This window comes from Acipenser ruthenus, chromosome 57, assembly GCF_902713425.1.
Source record: "Acipenser ruthenus chromosome 57, fAciRut3.2 maternal haplotype, whole genome shotgun sequence".
Lineage (NCBI taxonomy): Eukaryota > Metazoa > Chordata > Actinopteri > Acipenseriformes > Acipenseridae > Acipenser > Acipenser ruthenus.
Genome location: NC_081245.1, coordinates 2921669 through 2936899, shown reverse-complemented (window position 1 = coordinate 2936899; position 15231 = coordinate 2921669). Strand labels below are relative to the sequence as shown.

At 40.8% G+C, this 15231-nt stretch overlaps 2 protein-coding genes across 2 annotated transcripts; both read right to left on the bottom strand.

Moving 5' to 3' along the window:
• Positions 1-375: 375 nt before the first annotated feature.
• LOC131724800 (zinc-binding protein A33-like) lies at positions 376-4876 on the bottom strand. Its single transcript, XM_059017576.1, has 6 exons — positions 4546-4876; positions 3372-3467; positions 3048-3278; positions 2653-2675; positions 2449-2567; positions 376-1819 (listed from the first exon to the last, which is right to left on the bottom strand). Exons 1-6 carry the CDS (start codon positions 4708-4710, stop codon positions 1281-1283), a joined length of 1173 nt encoding a protein of 390 aa, XP_058873559.1. The 5' UTR covers positions 4711-4876; the 3' UTR covers positions 376-1280.
• Positions 4877-8301: 3425 nt separating this feature from the next.
• On the bottom strand, positions 8302-14856 carry LOC131724799 (zinc-binding protein A33-like). The gene is made up of 6 exons (XM_059017575.1): positions 14391-14856; positions 11031-11126; positions 10707-10937; positions 10291-10313; positions 10087-10205; positions 8302-9479 (listed from the first exon to the last, which is right to left on the bottom strand). The coding sequence occupies exons 1-6, from the start codon at positions 14790-14792 to the stop codon at positions 8944-8946; spliced, it is 1407 nt and encodes a 468-aa protein (XP_058873558.1). The 5' UTR covers positions 14793-14856; the 3' UTR covers positions 8302-8943.
• Positions 14857-15231: the final 375 nt, after the last annotated feature.

Here is a 15231-nt window from a genome sequence, read left to right as displayed (position 1 = left end):
GTGCCATCCGGAGATGTCCTGCAGTGTGTTGATGCCATCCTTTCTATTTTGTGGACGAAATATCTTTGTTCTCCTGTTTTAAATTATTGTCTAATCCTAAAAAAAATGCAAACATTATACCAGATATTAAGTGTCTGCAGAATACAATTTATTTTAAATGTTTAAACACTTTTTTGTGGGACCAGGAGATGTGAAGATGTCTTCATTTTCCCAAATGGTCTCATGTGGTGGGTACATTCTGCATTAATATTTTTTTAAATCCAGTATTGCACCGACAGCCTTGCAGCCAAATAATATTTCTCAAGAACAGGCAAGGATAGACCTCCTAGTTTAGAGAGTGAGAGTCTCCTTTTCTTTATTTTCTTTATTCCGTGAGCCACGGAGTGGCTTCTCTACACCTGGAGACGCGCGTCACCGCCAAGCGCCGCCTCACTAACTTTCCTAACCGCACTGCGCCCCCTGGTGGCAGTGACCTGTCAGTACTCCCTTAACTTCGTATGCGAATGCTTTCGGATTCCTTCACACAGCTGCTGTGAGCGAGATCCACACGGAGATGGACAGACACCCCACACGAGGTCCAAATTAAAATATATACTTTTTATTATTTTAAAAAAAAATCATTCATTAAATCAAAGGGAGGGCAGTGAACCGATCCTTTGTGATCCGGGAGCAGTGATTTGCGGGACCGTTTCACAGCGACCACAAAAGACACACATCCACACGATCACAATGTGCAGCTTCCAAGTTATTACAGCGATACATTTACCAATTAAATGATACAATATCCTGATCTATTCAACAACGCCGCGGACCAGCCCAGCAATCATTATTCATTCATTCATTCAGCATTGAGGGAGTTATTATTTACAGAGCTTGCAAAGCTGTAGATGGTATAATACATCAATAGAGCATTGTGTTTAATTGAATATTATTCCAGAACGCATATTCTTTATTCAGTGTTGTTCTTTAACCAGTTCATGTTCTAGTTTTTGTAATTGTATTTCTACATGGATTCGAGGCGCTAAGATCAAACACCGGCGTCACGTGACGAGGGAGAGGGGTGGAGGAGGGTGAACATGTTCTGTTAGAATATATTTAATAGTTTTCTAAACATCCTTACATTTGTCACATTGATCATCATTTTCTATTTAAAATGTTTCAGTTCCTTTTCAATATTAATAGACAGACAGTCATTATTATTATTATTATTATTATTATTATTATTATTATTATTATTATTATTATTATTCATCCCTATTGTTTATGCTGAACACATTGGGCTAGTCCACTTTTATAACTGTCTTCACAGGGCACACTCTGAGAGGAGCAGAACAGCCAGTCCAGAACCATGGAAACATTCTCTCAGTAAATCTGTGTTTAAAAGTGTAGAGAGGTTTTCTCATATCACTGGAGTCAAAGAATGCCAGCTCCCCCTTGTCACAGTCCAGCTGAACTCTGATCTTCTGGGGTTTCTTCTCCACAGTGAGTCGTGTCAGTGGTGAGGTCAATGCCCAGTACTGATCCCCATCCTCCAGAGATATAATCCAGTATCCTGCTTCTGGGTTCCAGGTGAATTCCCCTTTCCTCTGGCTGGACTCTTCAGTCACACCCAGATACCAGTAAGTATTACTCCCCAGTTCCACGTCCCAGCAGTGTTTCCCTGAAGTGAACCCCTCAGAGCCCAGCACACCAGTATAGTTATCAAACCGCTCCGGGTTGTCAGGAAGCTGCTGCCACTCGTCGCCGAGTCTCACACTTGTTAGATCCTCAGACAGTATCAGTTCAGGGTGTGCTGTGTTGGGATCCAGAGTCAACGGAGCTGAGAGAGGAAATGAGAGACAGGGTTAGAAATGAGAACATCTACCTGCAAGCATTTTAATAAATCACATGCTAAGAATTGTATATTTTTCTTTATAATACACCAACCCAAAAATTATTATTCAATATCAAACATAACTTTTAAAAGCAGCTGTTTAAAATGTACCCGTCAAAATGACTACTGCTGGCGGTTCTAGTGTTAAATCAGATCCATTTAAATCTAAATCACAGAGCTCTAGAACAGAACACTGTGACACTGCTCAGCACTAACATTCTTAGAGCTCTGGGAGCATTCCAAGACAATGGGCTGAACTCAGTGAAGTCTGTGTTCTACTGCAGTGGTTTCTTTACAAGGAGTTTCAATGCAGACCAACATGAGATCAGAAAGCCTTTTGCTCTCTTGGAATGCTCTTCCAGCTCACCTCAATACAATGAGTAGCTCACAGTGTTTAATATTGAACTGAGAGATGATCTCTCTGATGGATACAAGTGTATTTGCAACAGGTGTGTACATTTCATTGTGTATTATTATTGATTGTAGAGAGCTGTATCTTGCTGCTTACACACATTGTGGATTGTGGTTATATGCACAACCCACCCCTCCTTTGTGATGCTCCCCACAGGACTCACTGTATTGAACAATCCCCAGCATCTTCTCCAACACTTTGTACTTCAGAGAGCCCAGGTGCTCGGCTACATCTATCAGCGCTCCTGAAACACACTGTGGATCCTGCAGTGTGCACTCGGCTCTGCAATCATATTCAGGAGTTAGTGCTGCTCTGTGTTTGCATTCAATACAATACAAGAGAGGAAGACAGGCCACATCTTACATACCTTCTCTGTGTGTCTTTGTTCTTCTGAAACAAACAAGGACATGAATTGAGACATTATTAAAACACAAATACCACTTTGATAGAAAACAGCAACACCGCTGTCCAGCTTTACATTTTGAACTCAGTGTTTATCCATTAACATATTCTCTGGAGCACCAAACCAATGAGACCCCTCTGCTGGTTTGTGGAGCTGGAGGAGGGGCATTTGCTGCCTGTTTTACCCATTTGTGGGGTAAACTTAAGAACTAACAGCAATACAAACCATGCTTGAAAAATGAATGTTAAATGAAGTTCAAATGTGTACTGATATAAATGCTTGTAAAGTCCCATTCATAGTGTAGTAGTGAGTGTGCATTCACAATAAGAACATGTCACACACAGTTAAACAATCACTACCTGCAGGAAGAAGATGTCTTCAGCTTCCATCTCCTCTTCTATCACTCTGATTGTGTCTGAAAGGGATGAGATTTCTCTTGTAAGTTTTTCAATCTTCTCTTTCATGATTCTTCCCTTTTGTTCCTCTTCCCTCCTCAGTGCAGCTATCCTGGCCTTTTCTTCATCTCGTAGAAACTGGTGAAGTTTCTCAAACTCCTCCTTTATCTGCCTCTCTGTTTGCTGGGCTTGTTTCTATACAAGAAAAGGATCACTTTAGAGTTAGTTTGGGTGTCCAGTGAAAATGTATGTTGTGTATTGTTTCAATCACTAATCTAGTTCTCTTACCTTGATGTGCTCTGCTGTTTTATCACATTCGTTTTTAACTTTATTAAATGATTCCAGCTTGTCCTGCAAGGGCTTCAGCGCAGTCTTGAGTTCTCCCTGAAATGCAATGAAACCCAGAGCTTCCACATCACTGTTAACACATGGCTGGCTAGTTGCAATATGAATGCAGTGTGTGAGAAATCCCCTCAGCACTGGGGTTGCCACTGGGGGCTCTCATAGCAACAAACCCCCAACTCTGGAGATTTGTGACGCATCAATAAAGATTCTGACTGACTGATATTTAAGAATGGAAATGAGGCAGAAGCAGACAGCCACAGCCTTATCAGCCTCAGAGGAGAGAGAGGGTGTAAGAGAGGAGAGAGGGTGTAAGAGAGGATACACAGTGGATAAGAGAGGAGAGAGGGGGGTAAGAGAGGAGAGAGGGGGTAAGAGAGGAGAGACGGGGTAAGAGAGGAGAGACAGGGGTAAGAGAGGAGAGACAGGGGGTAAGAGAGGAGAGACAGTGTACCGTGTATGAATCCAATATCTTGAATAGTCAGTTATTTATCATGCGGAAATCAATAGTCACATGACCCCAGTTAGGTCACAGTAGAGAATGCTTAACTGACAACGCCCTTAGACTTCTCTGAAGAAGTCAGTGCAAGGATGGACTCTGAAAGAGTGTGTGATGTAATATATCTTTCAGAAGGGCTTGGATCTGAACAGGCGTGCCAGTAGAAAGACCTTGGTGCTGTAATAGAATCATCACTGTCTATAACCAGACAGTGTGAGGAGCCAATTCAATAGGAAACACAATGTTTGCTTATATAGTCAGCAGTGGAGAGTGAAAGTCAAGGAATAAAGTGTTCACATTGACTGAGTGATTCCCCTCCCCATTCCTGCCCTGCCTGTCTCTAATAGGGGCTGTGTGAGGGTTTATAAGGGTTCAGGTGTGAATTCATTATTGCACACAGACACGCTCCCCTCCCCATTCCTGTACAGCACCACCCCCACTCTGCACCCAGGATATCTCTCTCTCTCTGTGTTAGTTTCAATGATATTGTAATAGGATTTGTTCTTCGCTCAGACTTGTTGGATCTTGTTGTTTAAACTGCCTCATTATGATAACTCTGTATAATATGCTGTGAAAAGAGAATACTGTGTTTACATTTTCACATGAATATTGTTTCTATACCTTATAATCCTGTGCAGCCTCCTGAACAGGACGGAGCTTGTGATTCTCATGTTTCTTTGAAGTTTGACACACAACACAGACAGCCTCTTTATCATCCACACAGAACAGCTTCAGTTTCTCTTCATGCAGACTGCAGAATATTCCAGTATGTGCTTTAGAATCCATAATATTCCTGAGCGTGAAATTGGGTGGACGATCCGAGTTTCCTTCTCTTTCCAGCACTGATCCAGAAATGCTTTACAGAAGCTGTGGTTACAATGAAGAGTTACAGGATCCTTGAAAATCTCACAGCAAAGTCCAGAACCTCGAACTTTGTCCCTGCAGATTAGAATCACGAGTCACGAGGCTCCATCAACAGCACTAATTTACCACCGACTTTAACCTGCAGATAACTGATTACTGAGATTCCTGAGTCTGCACTCTTTGCATTAACATGTCTAATACAATGTGGTGAAATGCAGCAGTCATGTATGGAACACCTCCACACAAGAGCTGTAGTTTATAATGAAAATGAAAACTCCTCGAAAAGCAAGGAAATTCATTGCAAAAAAACTATGTTAATGCAGCAGTTAGGGTTGAACTCATCACCACAGAAGGAAGGAAATGTGACGTTGCTGTTTTAAATTTACAATACATGTGTTTTAATTAGTACTGTAAGCATTTGATCAACTAATCCAAACTACAGGGCGGGTCTTGGGTTATTCTGAACCAATGAACAACAAATCTAAACATTCTTAACGAACGCCCAATCGTTTGGGGAGGCGGAGCGTTAGGATTTGATTAGCTCAGTTTAGCCGCTCTCTCATATGCTGTGATAATATTATCCAGTGTCTACCTAATAACCAGCTCTGTGTTGCACACGGATGGGCTGTGTTCTTTGGTTGAGCATTCCATCCATGTGTTATGGGAAGTGACATAAACAGGAGAAGAGTTCCTGGAAACGCTGTGAAGTTAATCATTATGCAGCCTCTCCTTAATGACACCTTGATCTGAGTTACAAGACCAAGCAAAGAGCTTTTCACAAGGGAGCAGCACTGGAACACTGAACCCATGACGAGTTGAGCTTCAGCACAGCAATTCATTTTTTTAGGGGCTCTCATGAGAACAGGGAGTCTTTTATTCAGATGCCTTCATTGTGACACGCATCGGACCTGGACTCATACTCTCACACTCACCTCATAACACAGGGGTATTCAATTACATTCACTTCAAGGAAACACTGCTGGGAAACACGGGGAGGGGGGAGGGGCCTCACATAGTTGACCACCTGTGATGCGCGTGCGATAAGCCCTCCTCGTCCGAAGGTAAAACAAATAAACTACCTGTTGATGCTAATTTCAAACTTGCTGGAGCACAGCGTATTCTCACACAATGTCGAACAACGCTGGAGAAAGGCAGACCTTCGGGCAATATTTAAATACATACAAACTCGTCATTATGCGTGCATTTCACCATCAAAATATGCACAGACCAAGTGAGTTTCATAATGAGGAATAACACAGAGGCACACAAAGTCTAAAAATATTCATGTAAGATTCAAGCAACAAGACCACGTGTGAACTACGCTGCAGATCAGATGCACTGTCCTTAGAGGTCTTTTTAAAATAAACACAAATACAATACATCGATCTTCGGCACTAAAATCCTTTCATTGTGTTCGACGCGTTTAATAGGTCTATTCACACTGTATAAATTGTGCTGGTCTCTACAGTAACACAGATCACACTTGAAAACACGTCACACACACCCGTGCTAACCGGGAGAGTTCCGTCTTTCGTTCATTCGTGTGGAGACGCGTTGGGAGACAAAGTTACTGTTTTAAAGGCAGCGCGCTACAGCTTGGCATTGGGTAGCAGCTGTTTCTTATTAATACAGGGTTGGTAGATTGTTACATTTATTTCTGATCTCTCTACCTGTCTGTAAAGCTGTAATTAGCATCGTTTAACCAGGGGCTGGATTCAATCGAGCTCGGATATTTTGTAGCTCTACGTTCCTTAATGAAAACTGATGGCTTTCCTCTCACTGTGAGGAGGATGCAGTCACTACACGACACGCCGCTGAATTCATAACATACAGATATCCTGTCTGGAGACACACGGCTTGATAAACTTAACAAATAGCAAACATGTAGAATTAACAAAGAAACCACTTGAAGTGTTAATTATCTCACGTGTTTGCATTAAAAGGGGCGCTATTTAAATTGCAATGCGGGGATACAGAGCAATGAACCTGTAAGCAATGGAGCGAGTCGCGTTGCTTTGATCTGGGAGTAATTCTTCAGAGTGAAAGACAGATTGAAGTCAGTGTCGTTGTAAATGGATTTGTTTAGATGTTGTTTTTATTTGAGTTCTTTTCTCTCTTAGTAGTTTCATCCCTCCCTTCTTTATAAACGTCTTGCGTCCCTCCTCGCCTTGCTTTATAAACGTCTTGCGTCCCTCCTCGCCTTCCTTTTATAAACGTCTTGCGTCCCTCCTCGCCTTCCTTTATAAACGTCTTGCGTCCCTCCTCGCCTTCCTTTATAAACGTCTTGCGTCCCTCCTCGCCTTCCTTTATAAACGTCTTGCGTTTCTTTTTTCAATTACAAAATATTCAACTCAAAATGTAACAATCAACAGCGATCAATGGAAAAGCTATTTTCTACTGGAAGCTAAAAATGAAACCGGCAGTTTGTCATGCCGTGGCAAGAAACACAGATATACACCCATTAAAACAGACGTAACATCACCTTGTTAATCTGCCTTCATTAACGATGAACTCCTCTTCTGAGTTCTTACCGAAAACATAAAATGTCACTTTCTACTTGAATCCACACTAAAAATAAACATCTCCCATTCCAAATCCAGTCCCAGCATGAGGGTATAATGGAAATGATAGTGCCTCACTGGCCTGGGCTGCTGCAGTCACAGTTATAAAAGGGCAGAGTGAATAGAAAACAACACGACACAGAGACAGCACCACTACAAACACACTTTAGAGCGCGATTTCTATGGTTTAATTCAATTAAAATCAGCGGCATACAGAGCGGGACTGGTTCTTGCTGCCAGTAAATAGAAACGCAGCGAGGTTATGATTTGTTTATTGAGAGATGTATTGACACATGTTAACAGTGAAATATCTTTTCTTCTGGACGGTTTAAATGTGGTTCTGGAAGTTACAGAGATTCATTTGTAATGTTTTGCCATCCCACACAGTTAAACACACAGTTATCATAGCGAAACCAGGGAAGAGACACGTCTTCACCCAGAGACACAGAGACAGGAGGGGCTGGGATGGGTTACCTGGCTCAAGCACTAGATGGCGCTAGCTCTTTGAGAGAGAGATTATCAAATAAATTCACTCTATAATCCACCAAGTATGTAGTAAAAAAATAAAATGAAATTAATATTTCTTACAAGTCACTGGATCTTTGTCTCTTGTAGCAGCACTGCTTCACTCTCAGAAAACAAGGAGGCGCTCCGGTCTGAACGAGTTTGAACCTTAAAGTGCTTCTTAATGTCGCTGTCTTCACCATTCAACACAGCCGTGAGACTTTCACTGATGAGCCACGGAGTGGCTTCTCTACACCTGGAGACGCGCGTCACCGCCAAGCGCCGCCTCACTAACTTTCCTAACGGCACTGCGCCCCCTGGTGGCAGTGACCTGTCAGTACTCCCTTAACTTCGTATGCGAATGCTTTCGGATTCCTTCACACAGCTTCTGTGAGCGAGATCCACACGGAGATGAACAGACACCGCACACGAGGTCCAAATTAAAATATATACTTTTTATTATTAAAAAAAAAATCATTAATTACATCAAAGGGAGGGCAGTGAACCGATCCTTTGTGATCCGGGAGCAGTGATTTGCGGGACCGTTTCACAGCGACCACAAAAGACACACATCCACACGATCACAATGTGCAGCTTCCAAGTTATTACAGCGATACATTTACCAATTAAATGATACAATATCCTGATCGAATCAACAACGCCGCGGACCAGCCCAGCAATCATTATTCATTCATTCATTCAGCATTGAGGGAGTTATTATTTACAGAGCTTGCAAAGCTGTAGATGGTATAACACATCAATAGAGCATTGTGTTTAATTGAATATTATTCCAGAACGCATATTCTTTATTCAGTGTTCTTTAACCAGTTCATGTTCTAGTTTTTGTAATTGTATTTCTACATTGATTCAAGGGGTGGAGGAGGGTGAACATGTTCTGTTAGAATATATTTAATAGTTTTCTAAACATCGTTACATTTGTCACTTTGATCATCTTTTTCTATTTAAAATGTTTCTGTTCCTTTTCAAAATTAATAGATTATTATTATTATTATTATTATTATTATTATTATTATTATTATTATTATTATTATTATTATTAATCCCTATTGTTTATGCTGAACACATTGGGCTACTCCACTTTTATAACTGTCTTCACAGGGCACACTCTGAGAGGGGCAGAGCCAGGCCAGAAACATGGAAACATTCTCTCAGTAAATCTGTGTTTAAAAGTGTAGAGAGGTTTTCTCATATCACTGGAGTCAAAGAATGCCACCCCCCCCCCGTCACAGTCCAGCTGAACTCTGATCTTCTGGGGTTTCTTCTCCACAGTGAGTCGTGTCTGTGGTGAGGTCCTTGCCCAGTACTGATCCCCATCCCTCAGGGCTATAATCCAGTATCCTGCTTCTGGGTTCCAGGTGAATCTCCCTTTCCTCTGGCTGGACTCTTTAGTCACACCCAGTTCCCAGAAAGTATTGCTCCCCAGTTCCACGTCCCAGCAGTGTTTCCCTGAAGTGAACCCCTCAGAGCCCAGCACACCAGTATAGCGATCAAACCGCTCTGGGTTGTCAGGAAGCTGCTGTCTCTCGACGCTTTTTCTCACACTTGTTAGATCCTCAGTCAGTATCAGTCTAGGTTGTGCTGTGTTGGGATCCAGAGTCACTGGAGCTGAGAGAGGAAACTAGAGACAGTTAGAAATGAGAACATCTACCTGCAAGCATTTTAATAAATCACATGCTAAGCATTGTAGATTTTTCTCAAATATTATTATTCAATATCAAACATAACTTTTAAGAACAGCTGTTGAAAATGTACCCGTCAAAATGACTACTGCTGGCGGTTCTAGTGTTAAATGAGATCCATTTAAATCTAAATCACAGAGCTCTAGAACAGAACACTGTGACACTGCTCAGCACTAACATTCTTAGAGCTCTGGGAGCATTCCAAGACAATGGGCTGAACTCAGAGAAGTCTGTGTTCTACTGCAGTGGTTTCTTTACAAGGAGTTTCAATGCAGACCAGCATGGGATCAGAAAGCCTTTTGCTCTCTTGGAATGCTCTTCCAGCTCACCTCAATACTATGAGCAGCTCACAATGTTTAATATTGAACTGAGAGATGATCTCTCTGATGGATACAAGTGTATTTGCTACAGGTGTGTACATTTCATTGTGTATTATTATTGATTGTAGAGAGCTGTATCTTGCTGCTTACACACATTGTGGATTGTGGTTATAAGCACCCCCCCTCCTTTGTGATGCTCCCCACAGGACTCACTGTATTGAACAATCCCCAGCATCTTCTCCCACACTTTGTACTTCAGAGAGCCCAGGTGCTCGGCTACATCTATCAGCGCTCCTGAAACACACTGTGGATCCTGCAGTGTGCACTCGGCTCTGCAATCATATTCAGGAGTTAGTGCTGCTCTGTGTTTGCATTCAATACAATACAAGAGGGGAAGACAGGCCACATCTTACATACCTTCTCTGTGTGTCTTTGTACTTCTGAAACAAACAAGGACATGAATGAAGACATTATTAAAACACAAATACCACTTTGATAGAAAACAGCAGCACCGCTGTCCAGCTTTACATTTTGAACTTAGTGTTTATCCATGAACTTAGTGTTTATCCATGAACATATTCTCTGGAGCACCAAACCAATGAGACCCCTCTGCTGGTTTGTGGGGCTGGAGGAGGGGCATTTGCTGCATGTTTTACCCATTTGTGGGGTAAACTTAAGAACAAACAGCAATACAAACCATGCTTGAAAAATGAATGTTAAAAATGAAGTTCAAATGTGTACTGACATAAATGCTTGTGAAGTCCCATTCATAGTGTAGTAGTGAGTGTGCATTCACAATAAGAACATGTCACACACAGTTAAACAATCACTACCTGCAGGAAGAAGATGTCTTCAGCTTTCATCTCCTCTCTTATCACTCTGATTGTGTCTGAAAGGGATGAGATTTCTCTTGTAAGTTTTTCAATCTTCTCTTTCATGATTCTTCCCTTTTGTTCCTCTTCCCTCCTCAGTGCAGCTATCCTGGCCTTTTCTTCATCTCGTAGAAACTGGTGAAGTTTCTCAAACTCCTCCTTTATCTGCCTCTCTGTTTGCTGGACTTGTTTCTATACAAGAAAAGGATCACTTTAGAGTTAGTGTGGGTGTCCAGTGAAAATGTATGTTGTGTATTGTTTCAATCACTAATCTAGTTCTCTTACCTTGATGTGCTCTGATGTTTTATCACACTCGTTTTTAACTTTATTAAAGGTTTTCAGCTTGTCCTGCAAGGGCTGCAGCGCAGTCTTGAGTTCTCCCTGAAATGCAATGAAATCCAGAGCTTGCACATCACTGTTAACACATGCCTGGCTAGTAGCAATATGAATGCAGTGTGTGAGAAATCTCCTGTGTGAGGGTTTATAAGGGTTCAGGTGTGAATTCATTATTGCACACAGACACGCTCCCCTCCCCATTCCTATACAGCACCACCCCCACTCTGCACCCAGGATCTCTCTCTCTCTCTCTCTCTCTCTCTCTCTCTCTCTCTCTCTCTCTCTCTCTCTCTCTCTCTCTCTCTCTCTCTCTCTCTCTCTCTCTCTCTCTCTCTCTCTCTCTCTCTCTCTCTCTCTCTCTCTCTCTCTCTCTCTCTCTCTCTCTCTCGGCTTCCAAGCCGTAGGCTTTGGAAGCCTATTGTTTTTGTTAGGATTATTATTATTATGCTATACATGTTGAGGGATAGTCCATGATTAGCTGTTGTTAATATGAAGCTGATTGGTTGTGTGGTTTTAGCAACCACATTGATTAATGACATAAAATTACCATAAAATTGAAACCGCTTATCTGATTGAAACTAAAATTGGAATAAACCATCTCAGTATGGTCATCTGTTACGCTTGGTCAAGGGAAGTTGCTACTGTGAAAATCATGGCGTCCACGCTGCATGACATCATCAACATACGCAACTGGCTATAAAACTACGTATAACTTCTTATCGGCTGCACCAGAATGTACAAAATTTGACACGGATGTAGAGGACTATGGGATGTTGTGTCGTGGTCAATATGCTGCCTTTTGTAACATAGTGTGGCAGCCATATTGGATTTAATGAAAAGTTTGGACAATATTCAAGTCTTCTTCTCATGAACGGTAAATAGTACAGCTGTGAAAAAAATTGTACATAGTGCGCTCATGTCCACGATTGATTCTACTTAAGGAAAAATGGATCAGTCACATGGTGTGGCAGCTATGTTGGATTTTGCATAAAACATTTAAATAACAACTCCTCACGAGCCCTTTGGCTGATTTACACGAATCTTGGGTATACGTTATCTTTGTGCTGTCCTCTAAAAACGTTAGTCAGGAAAAGTTCATACATCAACAAACATGACCGCTATGAGCCAATCAATATGGGTGACATGCCAGTTTTGCATATATTTCACCTTGAAATTACACATTCCCACCACTGGGGACAGCTGTTAACACGGTACAGTCAACAAGCTAGGGAAAAAATCTTTCTTAAAACGGCAATTTTTTTTGCTGATGTTTAAAGAACAGTTTTACTAACTCATGTAACTTAATTACAGTGGAAAGGATGATATTAATTCACACGTACACACAGTATGCAGTATATAAAGACACATACTGTGAACTACTGTTGCAGCTGCATCCACGCAAAAAATAAATAACCTGCACTCTGCTTTTTAAACCAGAAGACAATCGAAACAAACACAAAAATACATAATAAATGAGCTTTACAAGTCACATGAATTCAGTTTGCTTAAAAATCGTTATATAATTATTTTTAGGACTGAACTGTGGTCAAACACAGTCACAAATTCTGAATCTGTTGCAACAAAGCCGCGCGTGTAACCCAAAGACGCATGGGGGGGGGGGGGGCGGCTTTGGGGCCGTATATTTCATTGAAATATTTATTTATGGTAATTAAATGTATAGACAGAACGCTTCACAATCGCTTGCTCTTTAAAATAACGTTGTAACTGTAATTATTAGTTATTCATGGAGAATCCCCCCAAAAGCAGACATTTTAGTATAATTCGAGTTTACCAGCTTCTCAGCCGTAATGCTGTTTGTTTACTTATAACCTCGTGGACATGCAGGCAATACTGATACACACAAAGAATTTGAAAAAAATTACGGTCTTCTCAGGCTGTACAAAAATGTTCTGCAATCGCATTTTTTTACAACGCTGTCGTAGCTGAACAGAAGCCAAAAAAATACAATACTGTTCACTTTTTATTTTATTTCATAACTACAGTGACAGATACAATTATTAAGACTAAATTGATAAAACAACAAATCGCAAATTCTGAATATGTGGCAACGAAGCCAGGCACCCCAGATAGACAATTGTTACACTATTATCACTTTCTATTGCTTTACGAATGCACATTAAATGATAGTGGCATTAAAATATACAAGACCCAGTACTGTCTCTCTGGGTTCCGTTCCAGCTTCTTCTCTGCTCTGTCCTGTTTATAATTCCTTAGGATTTGAGTGGTGTTACTCATAAATCGTGCACAAGTCATTGTATTTATCTTGCTCTTATTGTATTATTACTTGTACTGTAATACTTGAAATGTATTTGCTTACGATTGTAAGTCACCGTGGATAAGGGCGTCTGCTAAGAAATAAATAATGAATAAATAAATAAATAAATTAATTAATAATAATAATAATAATAATAATAATAATAATAATAATAATAATAATAATAATAATAATAATAATAATGTCCTAGTAGCGGTTTGGTCACAATTAAATATGGTGAATTGTGTATTTGCCAGGCACCCCTGATAGCCAATCATTACACTATCACTTTCTATTGCTTAAAAAATGCACATTAATTCATAGTGGTATTAAAATATACAAGAACCAATACATGCTGTAGACTTTATTTTATATTGCAAAATGAAGAATAGGTCACCACACGCATACGCAAACTCAAACAGAGCCATTTCGAATTTAGAACAATGTTAGCCTCTTATATGCATTATTTGCAAAGTATATGACTGCATACTATTTAGAATTTTGTTTGCATCCAAATAAAATTTAAATTGGCTACTAACCAATGATTCCAATATTTGTGCCAAAATTAACACAGTTGTGATGATAACGCTTCATTTATAATAACCAATGCGCTTAAATTTCACGATAACTGCTTGGAAGCCGTAAAGTTGCCCGCAACTGTAGTTTTCAATGATATTGTAATATTATTATTTGTTTATTTAGCAGCCGCCTTTATCCAAGGCGACTTACAGAGACTAGGGTGTGTGAACTATGCATCAGCTGCAGAGTCACTTACAACTACGTCTCACCCGAAAGACGGAGCACAAGGAGGTTAAGTGACTTGCTCAGGGCCACACAATGAGGTGAGGTGGGATTTGAACCAGGGACCTTTTGGTTACAAGCCCTTTCCTTTAACCACTGGACCACAGACTTTGTTTTTCGCTAAGACTTGTTGGATCTTGTTGTTTAAACTGCCTCATTATAATAACTCTGTATAATATGCTGTGAAAAGAGAATACTGTGTTTACATTTTCACATGAATATTGTTTCCATACCTTATATTCCTGTGCAGCCTCCTGAACAGGAATGAACGTGTGTTTTGCATGTTTCTTTGAAGTTTGACACACAAGACAGACAGCCTCTTTATCATCCACACAGAACAGCTTCAGTTTTTCATCATGCAGACTGCATATTCCAGTAGGTGCTGGAGGATTCTGACTGTGTTCCTTTAAGAAGGACTCCACAATATTCCTGAGCTTGAAATCCACAGGAAGCTCCTCCACTGAACTTCTCCTCCTGCACACGGGACACTCCCGAGCTCTCTTCTCTTTCCAGCACAGATCCAGAAATGCTTTACAGAAGCTGTGGTTACAATGAAGAGTTACAGGATCCTTGAAAATCTCACAGCACACAGCACAGGAAAGATCTGCCTCCAGAGCAGAAGTGTTTGCTGCCATTTCTGCACAAAGCCGCTCCTGCCTTGCTCTCTGTAAGGACTCCTTTTAAAGTCCAGAACCTCGAACTTTGTCCCTGCAGATTAGAATCACGAGTCAGCAGTCATGAGGCTACATTAGCAGCACTACCTTACCACTGACTTTAAACTGCAGAGAAGTTTATTTTGTAGAATTGCTGAGTCTGCACTCTTTTCATTAACATGTCTAATACAATGTGGTGAAATGCAGCAGTCATGTATGGAACACCTCCACACAAGAGCTGTAGTTTATAATGAAAATAAAAACTCCTCGAAAAGCAAAAAAACTACATTGCAAAAAACACTATGTTACTGCAGAAGTTAGGGTTGAACCCATTGCCACAGAAGGAAGGAAATGTGATGTTGGTGTTTTAATTAGTGCTCTAAGCTTTGATTAACTAATCCAAACTACAACCCTGTGAGCT